This window comes from Sceloporus occidentalis, unplaced genomic scaffold (assembly GCF_023333645.1).
Source record: "Sceloporus occidentalis isolate IW3139 unplaced genomic scaffold, rSceOcc1.0.p SCAF_1, whole genome shotgun sequence".
Lineage (NCBI taxonomy): Eukaryota > Metazoa > Chordata > Lepidosauria > Squamata > Phrynosomatidae > Sceloporus > Sceloporus occidentalis.
The window spans coordinates 137,287,303-137,300,810 of record NW_028316981.1 but is presented as its reverse complement, the minus strand read 5'-3'; the positions used below and the strand labels follow the sequence as shown (position 1 = coordinate 137,300,810).

At 45.3% G+C, this 13,508-nt stretch overlaps 1 protein-coding gene across 7 annotated transcripts; it reads left to right on the top strand.

Annotated features, from left to right (window-relative positions):
• The first annotated feature begins 43 nt into the window (after positions 1 to 43).
• On the top strand, positions 44 to 13,346 carry HGS (hepatocyte growth factor-regulated tyrosine kinase substrate). Of its 7 annotated transcripts, none has more exons than XM_089538493.1 (21): positions 44 to 183; positions 2,548 to 2,632; positions 3,682 to 3,757; positions 3,965 to 4,057; positions 4,761 to 4,884; positions 6,451 to 6,503; positions 7,273 to 7,341; positions 7,515 to 7,639; positions 7,941 to 8,019; positions 8,115 to 8,213; positions 8,789 to 8,884; positions 9,197 to 9,235; positions 9,348 to 9,491; positions 9,805 to 10,015; positions 10,321 to 10,493; positions 10,647 to 10,787; positions 10,904 to 11,081; positions 11,214 to 11,347; positions 11,775 to 11,903; positions 12,261 to 12,356; positions 12,542 to 13,346. In XM_089538493.1, exons 1-21 carry the CDS (start codon positions 147 to 149, stop codon positions 12,653 to 12,655), a joined length of 2,295 nt encoding a protein of 764 aa, XP_089394619.1. In that variant the 5' UTR covers positions 44 to 146; the 3' UTR covers positions 12,656 to 13,346. The 7 variants fall into 7 exon arrangements, with proteins under 7 accessions (XP_089394619.1, XP_089394610.1, XP_089394600.1 ...); XM_089538484.1 differs by having other exon boundaries at positions 9,802 to 10,015; XM_089538474.1 differs by having other exon boundaries at positions 7,249 to 7,341; positions 8,115 to 8,204; positions 9,802 to 10,015.
• The last annotated feature ends 162 nt before the right edge of the window (positions 13,347 to 13,508 follow it).

Genomic DNA, 13,508 nt, shown 5'->3' with positions numbered 1-13,508 from the left:
CGGCACGCCCGCCAATCGCCTGCGCCTGGCGCCGGATGTCCCGCCCCGGAAGCCGGAAGTGGGGCCTAGGTTGCGGAAACGGCTTCGGGGCGGCGAAGAAGAGTCAGCGAAGGGGCTTGAGAAAGAGAGAGGGATCGAGAGGCGCCATGGGACGAGGAGGCGGCACCTTCGAGCGGCTTCTAGGTACCGGGCGGGGAGAGAGGCCCCGGGAAGCGCCCTCCGGCTCCGCCCTTGGCTTCCTTGCCCCGAGGCCGCGATCTCTGGGAGCGCCCCTCCTTCCCAGGGGCTTCGGGAGGCGGCTGCTTGCCTCTCCTCTCCGTCCCCGCCGTCCTTTGTAACATCGGCGTCCTTGGGGCGGGGCTCACAGCACTCCCCTTCTGCCCACCCAGACGTCGCCAGGCTGAAGCCTCCGCACCGCAGGATTAACCCTGGCTGACACCGCTTCAACTGCCGAGGCTCAGCGCCCGGGAAATCTGGGGCTTGACGTTTTGGGGAGCTATACAGGGCCCGAACAGACAGACAAAATCAGGCTGCTTGGGGTCACTTTGGAGGTGTGTTGTTTAAATGACAGACGCATCTTAAGAGGCCAGAAGCCACGCCAAGGGCACTCTCTAGTCCTGAGGACTGAAGTGCCGCTTTGGCACAGCCTCTGGCCTCTTAAGATGCATGTGTCATTTAAACAACACACCTCCAAAGTGACCCCAAGCAGCCTGATTTTGGCCTGTCTGTTCAGGCCCATAGCCTCCTCTGGGTGCATCCACGCTTCAGAAAGCAGCCTGTTTGACCCCGCTTTAACTTCCACAACTCAGTGCTGTTTAACTCTGGATGTGTAGTTTGGGAGCTATTTGGCCTTCTCTTGGCTGCATCCGCACTGCAGGAATAATTCAGAGTGCTTTTTCACTTTAACTGCCATGGAATTGTGGAAATCATTGTTTGTTGTGGCACCAGACCTCTTCAGCAGAGAAGGCTAAATGTCTCACAAGACTACAAGCCCCATAAGCCCACAGCACTGAGCTGGTGGGTTGTTTTTGGCAGTGAGGATGTAGCCTCCTCAGGGGGCTCTGGTGCCCCAGAAAACTACAAATGTGTTATTGTTTTTTATTTAGAGCGGTTTACACATGGTTAATTAGACATTTCCCTGCCCTCAGGTTTACAAATCCATAGGACGGATGGACCCCTGATAGTTAAAGCGGTGCCAAAGTGCATTACTTCTTCCGTGTGTAAGCTGGGTTGTCTAACGCCTTTGAACCTCACTGACCTCTGCCAGCCTTGCGTCCATCCAGAAAGGCAGCACTTCCCTTGGTTTTAGACTGGACATTTGCCAAAAAGAGAAATAAGATCTCGGGGAGTTTGTCAGTTATTTTTGTGTGTGTGAGAGAGAGACAGATGAAGGGCGTTTTTACTGAACAAGGGCTGAGATATTTGTTTATTGTGTAGCCTGACCCAGTTTAAATCACAGGAACAGATACTTCAGCCAACGTATTTTATAGTGCTGGTGACCTCATTGCTATACTAAAAGCAGGCTCTGCAAGCGAGTGACTACCAGGAAGTGCCAGGGCAAGTACTGCTGTCATCATACTGAGTCAAGGGAGAACATGATGAGGCATGAGGGCAAATGTCTGATGAAGTCAGCCATCTGATCTGGAATGCCAACAAATTAGCAGAAAGTAGGGGGTGGCTAGGCACAAAAGACAAGAGGGACCATGAATTGTGAGCCTTCTTTCTCTTCTTTATACACTGCTCTCTGTGAATGTGGGATGTTACTCTGATGTAAGCAAGTTTTGCTCCAAGAACATTATAGTACAAATTATGTTAATGAAAGGAAAGCTTGGGAAAGTAAGGGTTGAGGTTATACAAACAAACAGAAAAATACATACAAAAGGAGACTTTGTTTTAAATGTGGAGCAAAAGAGATAACACCAAAGTCATTATGATATAGAGCAAGTCTCGAAGGAGAAATCTGAGTGTGAGATTCTGGAGTGAAACAGTTCCAATCAGTTGTGGCAGCAACAACAAAAAAGAAGAAGAAGAAGACAGGATTTATTATAACAGTAACAGAGTTGGGGAACAGGAATGTTAAGGTCTTTCATATCTTCATATCTGCATATCTTAGAGAGGCTCTTCCAGCGTTTGGAGACTCTGCAGTTAATAACAGTAGAAGTGTATCTCACACAACAAAATTAACTGAACTTCTCTGTAATTTTTGGCCAGGAAATGTAAAAAAAAGGACCTTTTCTGTAGCTGATCCCCTCACCCCACCAAAGCAAATACACATTAGACCAAGACTCTCTGCAGAAACAATCCAGTTTGAGACCACTTTAGCTATCCTGGCTCAATGCTATGGAATTCTGTGACTTGTAGTTTTGTGACACATTTAGCCTTCTCTGTCAGAGAGTGCTGGTGTCACAATAAGCTACAATTGCCAGGATTCCCTAGCACTGAGCCAGGACAGTTAAGCTGCTCTCAAACTGTATTATTTCTGTAGTGTATTTTTTACCATTGTAACAGTTGACTTGAAAGATCAGTGGTTATTTCAATGTTTTACAGATAAAGCTACCAGTCAGCTTCTTTTGGAGACAGACTGGGAGTCCATCCTACAGATTTGTGATATGATTCGCCAGGGTGACACTCAGTAAGTCCTGTTACCTATGCCAACCTTTGTGTTCTTCGCTTTGTTGGCACGCTATTTCTCCTCAATTAATATTTCCTTTGTGATTAGATAGGCATATGTGGTTCTCTCAGGATTATCCACTGAACATTATGACTGAGCAGGGATTTGAATCTGGATCTTTAGCAATAGCAAGTATATTTCTATACCACTTATCTGTGCACTTAAGCACTCCCTAAGCAGTTTAGAAAGTGTAAGCTAATTGCCTCCAACAAGCTGGGTACTCATTTTAGGGACCTTGTGAGCTGGTATTGAACTCACAACCTTATGATTTGTGAGTGAGTGGCTGCAGTACAGGCATTTAACCACTGCGCCACCAGGGCTCTTTTTCTGCATCCAAAGGCAACATTCTGTGCACTGCCATATACTGCCTGGAGCTTGTTCATCCAGAAATATCTTCAGATGAGTCAAATAACCAATCTGTATACTGAACCAGCTATAGAAATCAGGCAGCTTAGTATCTGAAGAATATACTGGTATATCCTGAGAAACTAAAAAAATTCCCTGTTCAAAAAAACAGCATTGTCAGGCCAATCTGTTGATGGCAGATATTCTAGAATTATGTCCCCTGTTGATGGACTAGGGAAGAAATTCATCTATGGATTTCAGTCATAAAAAATTAATGATCTGTTATTAACAAGTTGCAGTCCTAGCATAAGAGAAGAAGTCTTAGCTCAGATGTTCTGATTCTGTCATTGACCAAGAATGGATTTGTAGACAATATTGTGAAGCTAAGAAGGAATTAAGATGTTTCAAAGAGCTTTCTACAACTACTGAAAATGAAGGTGCTTAGTGAAGCGTATTTCTTCACTACTTTGCAATTTTTCACAGAAAACTCATAGAAATACAGAATATGCCCTGACTTGAAGTAAATAATTTTGATTTGTTAATTAGCCAGTTATTTTAGATTACAGTAGTTAAACCACTGACTTTAGCATCTTACATGACAGCAGTTGCTTCCTTTACTGATCTGTTAGTAGCTCAGCTGGTATTCGCTTTTCCTTTTTGTCCAGGGCTAAATATGCTGTGAGTGCAATAAAGAAGAAAGTGAATGATAAGAATCCACATGTGGCTCTCTATGCACTGGAGGTAATGTGATGTGAATGCAAATACCTCAACACGTTGACATCTTCCTGGTCATAAAGACACAGTTGTCTTCCCTTGTGCCGCTAAGATTTGCCACCAGCATATTTTCCCCAGAGAATGACCAGATTTTAAACTATCATAATTTATGGGATGGAAGGTCCTTGAGAATTGGAAGTAGATTGTACATGCTTTTGTGTATTTCTTTTTTAGGTCTTGGAGTCTGTGGTAAAGAACTGTGGACAAACAGTCCATGATGAAGTGGCTAACAAACAGACCATGGAAGAGCTGAAGGAATTGCTGAAGGTAATTTGAACGCTGTGTGCTCTGTTATGGTACCAAAAGGTGCTTAAAAATAGATGAAGCAGTTTTGATATGCTTTTAAATACAGAATCTGTTCTCAGAGATTTGTGCAGTCACTGTAGACTTTTTATATTCACGTCGAGCAATTCAGAGGAATACATTAGGAAAAAGAATGTTTATGAGCACCTCAGAGAAACTTTTGATGTGGCAAAGCACTGAGATGGCTAAGAAGTGAAAATGTCATTAGAAGAGTGAAAATATAGTGTATCAACCTTGCTGCTGCTTTCCCCCCTTGTTGTATTGTTTTATCACAGTAGGAACAATACAAAGCATGATCTTACAGAAGACTTGCCTTACAATTATTGAGCAAATGCAAACTAAATATTATGCTCTTTAAATTATTAAGTTCCGTTCATATCATATAAAAATATAATAAGACTTTGTTAATTAAGTCAGAAATGGACATACTTTCCCAGCTGGAGTAAATTTATGAAGAAAGCTCCCAGTACCGTATTAATATACAGACACTGAGTTAAGAAGAAAAAGAGACAAACTGGGGTTGGATTTCTGGAACTGGATACGATGATCTGGATAATTAATTTGAGATTAATTTACCAAATTATATTTGTTTATGCTGTTTCTGAAAAGATTATGATTTTACTCCCATTGGGAGCGCTGTCTGATCCTGATAGATCTATCTCTACAGAGGCAGGTTGAAGCCAATGTTCGCAACAAGATCCTGTACCTAATCCAAGCATGGGCCCATGCCTTCCGCAACGAGCCCAAGTACAAGGTTGTCCAGGACACGTATCAGATCATGAAGGTAGAAGGTAAGGAAAGAGGCCATGGGGTAGGTGTCTAGGCTAGGGACTTGGAAGAAAAATCAAGGAGGCTTCTGTCTCTCAGAGAACCTCTGCATGAAGTTATTGGTGTCCAGGTGCTGGTAACAATTCTAATAGCTGCATTTTCCAGAAGAGATAGTGTAATCTGATTTACTGGCCCTGCTGCTTAGCTTGTAAAATGGGGAAAGGCCCCTTATAAATCATATTGAGGAGCACTGGAACATCAGAACATAACATAGGCCCGTTACAGACGGGCGTAAAGTACGTCCTGGGGACGTACTAGGATTAGGGAAAGTGCGTGCCTTATGCATGCACCTAACCCTAATACGTCCCCAGGACGTACTTTACGCCCGTCTGTACAGAGCACCCTTTCTGCAGCACTAAAAGGAGCTCCGAAACAGAGCTCCTTCTGTGATTTGTGTCGCTGGCGCAGCCTTTACACGGCTGCGCCAGCGACGCAAGGGAGAAAGGGGCCAAGTGCCCCTTTCTCCTCCTCCCCGCCGCCGTCGGGTGTCCTTGGGGCTTGAAGCCCCAAGGACAACCCTTCCCCACAGCCTGGAAAGCGGCAGATCAGGCCCCCGGAGGCTGCCGTTCTGGCAGCTGAGGCCCCGATCCAGTGGGGAAAGGAGTGCTTACAGGCCGCCTCAAAGGGGCGGTCTGCAATTCGCCATAGTTTTAAGCATGATGGGTATGGTGGTTGGAGGAATATGTGGGGAGATTATTTTGATGCAGTTTGTTTTATGATAGAGGTGGGGAAGTTATGGCTAGTTGTGGTTCACCTTTGGCTAGGATGGCTAGGGCTGGTGGGAAATGCAGTCCCCACAGTATCTTTGTTGTTATTGTGTGTCCTCAAGTCATTTCTGACTTATGGTAACCCTAAGGCAAACCTATCGGGGGTCATCTAAACAGGCATATATTGCGCACCTTTTGTTTAAAGGAGGAGCGGTGGCTGATGTTTATATCAGCACCATAGGAATAAGCTCTAATGTAGGGGGAGACATAGGATGAAATGGCTTTTTCAAAAGTCCCCAGAAACAGCAAGTTATGTTTAAAATAGGTTTCAGGAGCAATTTGCACCATTTAACATATTTTAAAAATCTCCCTGCAAAAAAAAAACCAAAAAAAAAAAAAACCCAAAAAACCCCAGCCTCTCTAGGTTATTTTTTATTCCTTTTTTGGCATGCTTGGGTAGCCTGTGTGGTCCCAGGGGCTGAAAATTTGAACTGCAACCTGATACAGTTGAATGACTGCCAAAGCTGAAGAGAATGTGCTTCTGTCAGTTGTGATACTATGGCAGTTCATGCTACATTGTGGCCAAGAGACTAGTTGGACTGTATTTTGGAGGGTCCTGTGGACTGAATCAAACATTATTGCCTCATATACTGTACCATGATCTGGCATATGGTTTTTGCTGTAAAGGGGGTCAAATAATAGCTTTAATGCATTGTATCCAAGAACCAGTGTTCAGATAGAGCTTACACCACTTGACAGGTTTGACACAGTTCACACAGGCACTGGAGTCCAGAAGAGTAACAACATCAATCTTATCTGCAGGTCATGTTTTCCCAGAATTCAAAGAGAGTGATGCCATGTTTGCAGCAGAAAGGGTAAGTGTCCCAGTTAGGAAAGGGCCATACCTTAAACAGGGAAATGATTCTGACTTTTCTATGGTAATTGTAATCTGCCTTGATACTACTTCTACTGTTCAGAATAATAGCTGATTCTGTCTCTGATGACCTAAAGCCAGGTAGGCAAGAGACAGCAAAAATAGCATATACCACACTCTATCTGTACATTTAGGGACATAATAAATAATAATATAATAATAAAACTTTATTTATATCTCACTTCTCTATTACAAACAACAATTTTTGACATAGAAATGAGGAATACGAGAACTTTTCTAATAACTCCCTTCCCTCTCCAACCCCCTTCCCATTACTTCACACCTCTTGTCTTATGTGCATTTGATGAAGTAGACTTAGTCTATGAAGACTTAAGCTGTCAACTTCTTTCTTTCTCTCAGTTAGTGTCAAAGGTGCCTCAAGATCTGTTTGCATACCTATCCAGCCTAAGACACCTGTATCTTTAAATTGTACTCCTGTCCTGGTAGTCATTAGTTACAAGGCATATAAGTTCAGAAAAGAATCCATTAGTCCTTCCTTAGTATATTCAATGTCTGTCAAAAATTCCTGATTAGCAAAGCAAATTTGCACTACCCATTTGTTATCATGAATGTTTGTGCCTGCATTTTCCTATCTGATCCATACCAACATGTCAGTGCTCTTGGGAATACTCTTTGCACCTTTTGGATCATCCCAAAACTTACTCATACCCTTTTTATTCCCTAAGAACTACTCTATTTCTATGTGGCAGGCTCCTGACTGGGTGGACGCAGAAGAGTGCCACCGGTGCAGAGTCCAGTTTGGGGTGGTGACTCGCAAGGTGAGTGTTACACCTTCCTATTCCAGTCCTGGGCTCTCCTGTTGTAATAACACAGAGCTATCAAGTGGAGAGCATATGGATGCAGGAACTTCATTTTGAGTATTTTCTCCTCTTAGTGGATGTCTGTTCGGCATGACTAGCTGCCATCTTTGACCTGTCCTCTGTTTTCACAGCATCACTGTAGGGCGTGTGGGCAGATTTTCTGTGGGAAGTGCTCTTCTAAGTATTCCACCATCCCCAAGTTTGGCATAGAGAAGGAAGTGCGGGTGTGTGAGCCTTGCTATGAACATCTCAACAAGTAAGAATTGGAATGTGGCTAATCAAAGAGGATGGGTTACTGGTACCAAAACTCTGGGGAAGGTGTTTTGGCAGCCTTTTCTACAGGTGTGAGATCTGGTGTGAGTCATTCCTAAAATAGCTTCTCCATCTGTCTGTTCTGTGGAGTGCAGTTTCCAGAGCAAGAGCTTAATTGGCTTATAAAAAATCACTTTGCCATGGTTTTGCAGCAGCAGCTGCTGAGCCTTCCCTCCTTCCCTGCTCCACCTTATTAGGAAGGTAAGTCAGCAGTAATTATGACCCTGGCCTTAATGTCCCCACAGGAAAGCAGAAGGCAAAGGGACTGCTAGCACAGAGCTTCCTCCTGAGTACCTGACCAGCCCCCTCTCCCAGCAGTCCCAGGTAAGCACTTGCCTGAGAGGGGGAGAAATGGGTCTCTTGCTATAGCAGTCAACTTTTCATCCTCCTTACATGACTATTCCTTGCTGTTTCCATAGTTGCCTCCAAAGCGTGATGAAACTGCCCTGCAGGAGGAGGAGGAGTTGCAGCTGGCAATTGCATTGTCCCAGTCAGAGGCTGAGGAGAAGGAAAGGATGGTTTGTGGCTTTATCATGGTGGGAGATTTCAATTACATAAGCTCTGTGGGCCTCCCATGGCTAGCCACCTTGTGCTATCCAAAGAGCTTTCCTAGCTCAGTGTTTTGTGTAAATAAAGACTCCCCCATGCCCTGTGATAGCATTAGTTTCCTGCTGTGAGACAACTCATACTGAAGTCCAGTCTCCCATGGCTTTAAGGCAAAAAAAAAAAAAAAAAAAAGACTTCATTACTGGATAAAGCTATTCCTGATGGTCACCCAACCTTTTGTCACTGACCCAGAAACCAATTCCAGATATCATACAAATAAAATTTAACTTGTATAACTAAGACATCTTACTAATTTTCAGATATAGTTATATCTGGTTGAGAGCTATAAAGTCCATGCCGATACATCGCTAATCACACACATACCTATATCATAGAGATTTGTCTAAACTTGGAAGGTATTAACTGTTAAGTGGGCATAACTGATACTCCATTTCCTACCAGTTTCTTTTATGTTACAAACATCTATTGTGCAAATTGGGAGATTAAAAAAATCTTTGTATTACCCTGTCTTGCTTTTCCTCTGCAGAGACAAAAAAGCACATTTTCCACATATCCCAAGGCGGAGCCAACACCAATTACTTCTTCAGCCCCTCCAGTTACCACCCTCTATTCCTCACCTGTGGTAAGTGTTCAGCACAGGAAACACCCAGAACTTGGTGGAAGTCACAAGATCAGAGTTTCCAGTTGCTATTTAGATTCACATCACTGATGAAAAGTTTGTAGTGCTCATCAAAGTTCCCTGGATCCATAGAATTAGTATAGGTTTTTGAACTTGCATCCCTACTTGAGCATCTCCCCTTTTGCCTCTTAGTCCTTATGCCTACAAACTCAAAACAGGCAGAATTTTCAAGTTTATACTCTTTATGATTGATGGGTGGGTGAGGAGCCAGTCTTTGCTGAACGTGAGATGAGTCTGGTATGTGTTTCATTTCAGAACTCGTCTGCACCTCTAGCTGAGGACATTGACCCTGAGGTAAGAACACCTTCACCCATTCAGCCTTCTCAGGCCAGATTGTCACAGGTCTTTGTGAGGTCTTGGCTGCTGACATTTGAGTTGCTTTTTGTTTCCCACTACCTTCTGACAGTTGGCTCGGTACCTGAACCGTAACTACTGGGAAAAGAAGCAAGAGGAGGTGCGCAAGAGCCCTACCCCTTCAGCCCCACTGTCCATGGGGGAGCCAGCAGCTCAGTCTACTGAGGTCCAGCCTGCCCCACTCAGTGTTGTGGAGGTAAGACCTTACACTTATGAATTTCCACAGGTCTCACTTAGTGACGGGATTGAAATAGTGCCACTTGGTGAGCTACTGTTGTTCTTTTCTTCCGTGGGAGCAGCCAGGTTAAAAAGAAGCCGAGCTCAGGATTTTCTTGCATATGTTTGGGGAGGAGGAAATTTGAAAGTGATGTATATCTCTTTGAGAAATAAAGCAGAAGAGCTGAGAGTGGTAATCCATAATAACGAAGCAGTCCCAGAATTAAAAACTGAGTTTAGCTGAACTAAGAATTGGTCCTTCAAGTACTTGCTTTCCAATCCCTCCTCAGCAGCAGTACCAAAATGGTGAGACAGATGAGAGCCATGAGCAGTTCCTGAAGGCTTTGCAGAATGCTGTAACCACCTTCGTCAACCGCATGAAGAGCAACCACCTACGGGGCCGGAGCATTACCAATGACTCAGCAGTTCTCTCGCTCTTCCAGTCCATCAACAGCATGCATCCCCAACTCTTGGAGCTTCTGAATCAGCTGGATGAGCGCCGCTGTATGTTCCCAGAACCTCAGGACCCTGACATGGTTTGAAACCTGGGGGGAGGGGTGTGCGGCAATGTTAGGATCCCCCTCTCTCCCTGTTGAATCATAGTCAGCTATGTGACATTCTTAAGTACTTCTGCTGGTACAAAACATTCCCTTTGCCACCCCAACGTCTTCCAGCCTTTGGCTGTTGCTGAGAATTCCACACCTGTTTTTATCCTGGTGGGAGCTGCATATCCTGGCAATCTCAGAGATGTGACTGAAGCAGGCCATTGATGAAAAGCTTGATAGTACCTTTCTCTTACCTCATCCCAGTGTATTATGAGGGACTTCAAGATAAGCTTGCCCAGATCCGAGATGCCCGGGGAGCCCTGAATGCTCTGCGGGAAGAACACAGAGAGAAGCTGCGCCGTGCTGCTGAGGAGGCAGAGCGACAGCGTCAGATCCAGCTGGCTCAGAAACTGGAGATTATGCGGCAGAAGAAACAGGTAAGTCTTCCACTGGCTTGTGTGACTGGATAAGCTAAGAATCCCCTTCACTACCTCTTGAAAATGGTTGGCAAGTGGCAGAGTTCAGCACAGCTTAAAGTATAGTGGCCCCATGGGCGAATCCTCCATGTGTGTGTGTGTTTTAACTTGTAGGAATACCTGGAGATGCAGCGGCAGTTAGCTATCCAGCGCCTTCAGGAACAGGAAAAGGAGCGCCAGATGCGGTTAGAGCAACAGAAGCAAACAATTCAGATGCGGGCGCAAATGCCTGCTTTCTCTCTGCCTTATGCTCAGGTAGGAGAAATGGAGGGACCAGGGACTTCTCTCCTATTTCACTGCTCTATTAACTTGGCACAGGCAGTAGTCAAGGCAGACTCTCAGCTCCCTGACCCTGCTTCTTGTCTTCTTAGCTACAGGCCATGCCTCCTGCCAGTGGAGTGATCTACCAACCATCAGGCCCCACAAGCTTCCCAGGCACCTTCAGCCCAGCAAGCTCAGTGGAGGGCTCACCTATGCATACAGTCTATATGAGCCAACCCACTCAGGGCAGCGCTGGGCCCTACACTGCCATGCCTGTGGCAGGAACAGGTAAGGACAACAGGGAAACAGTCAGAGGAGTTGGGATGTGTGGCTACTGTATTTAGACAAAGACTCTGAAATATTAAGTTAGCATATGGACTAATAAGCTGATCCTAGAACGCTCCTTTCCCTGTGTTTCAGATCCCAACATGGTGAGCACCTACATGTACTCAGCTGGAACTAACAGTGCACAGACAGCTCCACAAGGGCAGGCAGTGCCCACTACAAATCCTGCCTATTCCTCCTACCAGCCTACTCCCACCCAGGGCTATCAGGCAAGTTCATACCCACAAGTCCTTTCCCTCACAATCATGGGATTAGATTGTTGTGAAGAGAAGGGTGTGCACTAGCCAATGTAGTTAAATAGTGTTGGACTGGGAATGGGTAAACCTTGCTTCTAATTCCTATCCAATCATTAAGCTCACTTGAGTCAATCTCATAGTCGTAGTCTAACCTTCTTCACAGGGCTGCGAGGATCAAATAGGAAAAACTATGTACATTGCCTAGAGCTCCATGGATGAGAGCCTGGGGTGTAATGCACTTTGCTACCTTGTGAGAAGCAAAGGTTTCTGGCCTTGCATAACCCTTTGCCATTGTGTTGAAGTTGTGTATACTTTCCCTTCAAATGCAAAAAGTTAGAATCTGTTTGCTGCCATGTGCTCCTTTCCATCTTTGCCCATTCCTGCCCTCTTTGCTTCACAGAATGCAGCGGCTCCTTCCCAAAACCAGACCATCCCTACCATGACGCAGGCTCCTCCACAATCTGGTGGCACAATGGGCTACATGGGCAATCAGTCAGTTTCTATGGGCTACCAGCCCTACAACATGCAGGTAAGGAACCATTCTTCTGTGCTTCAAGGATGTTTAAAGGTAGCTAGCCAGCAAAAAGGATTTGCAGGGAACTCTGAGTTGCATGTGCATATGTGCCAGAGAGCCAGTGTATTATAGTGGTTTAAGCATTGAACTAAAACTTGGGGAGACCAGTATTCAAATCTCAAGTCAGCTGTGGAAACCGACTGGATGACCTTGGACAGGTCACACAAACTCACCCTAACAGGAGGGCAATGGCAAATCCCCTATGGATAAATCCTGCCAGGAGAATCTGTGATAGGTTTGTTCAGTGTGGGATGACATGGACTTGTGAGATTTCGCAAACACTGACATTCTCCTCCCCCCCTCCCCCCATAGAACCTTATGTCAACACTCCCTGGCCAGGAACCAGGCTTGAGTAGCTTGCCACCCCAGCAGCCTTACATGTCAGGACAACAGCCAATGTATCAGCAGGTGAGTCTTTGACCAACTTCAGGGGAATGAATTTTATGTTCTGGTTCAATAGCAGGCTGGGCTGATGCCCTGGCAACCCTCAGCTCAATGTTAATAGGCTGTTGGTCTCTCTACTGGCCTCTTGCTAATGGGAGAATTTTGCCAAAGTGACCTACTTCCTAACCTCCCTGTTTGTCTCCTTGCAGATGGCACCTCCTGGAGGGCCTCCACAGCATCAGCCTCCCCCTCAGCAGGCTTCTGCCCAGGTGCAGCAGGCGCAAGGGGGCAGTGGAGAGGCTCAGCTAATTTCCTTTGATTAATCTTTGTCTTATCATGCAAGGGAGGGATGGGTTTCTAAGACATTGTTAACACTATCATCTATTCGTCACTGCTGTACTTGCTACACCTTGCACCATCCCCACAGTGAGGAAAGGAGAAATGAGCCCCTGCCCCAGGTTGTCTCATACTGGCTATCAGAAACAACAACACACACCTGCCATCTATAATGCTACTAAGAGAACCCCTGGGTAGGAGCCTGGGACTGTTGTGTTCAAATTCTCCTCCACATTATTCCTTGGCTGGGGAGAGGGCTTGTCCCATTTAGCTCAACATTAGATGGAGAGCAGAGCAGATCTGTTAACATGTGCCATTGCAGGAAGCTTTTCCCTTGTGGGAAGCAGCATTTAAGCATACTCCACTACCAGAGCAAACAGGGTCTAACCCAGAGCATGACCTGGGCCTGCATTCCTGTCCTCCCCCACATCTTACAGTTGTATCTTGCCAATCAAGTGGTCTTCATTTTGCCCACCCCCAAATCAAGTCCCCCCGTGCCCCCCTCAATACCTTTTGAGAATCCATTACTTTCAACACAGTATATCCCAGGCCCATATCTTCCCATTCCACCCCTCTTCTATGCCACTTATCTTCACTGCTTATAAAGACTCGTCTCTCGTACTTAGTGGCTGGTGTAGACAGAATGGAACCAGTGACAATTAAAGTAATTTAAAACTATTTCAGTCTGTGTTTCCTTTTATTCCATGTGTTAAACTTTTTGCCTGTTCATGGGGAGGCACTCTCCGGTACTTCGTGTTGGTTGTAGCCACTGTTATGTGAGTAGGCTTTGAAGAAATACAGAAATCACTCTGCTACCTGGAGCACAGAGAAGACATGCCT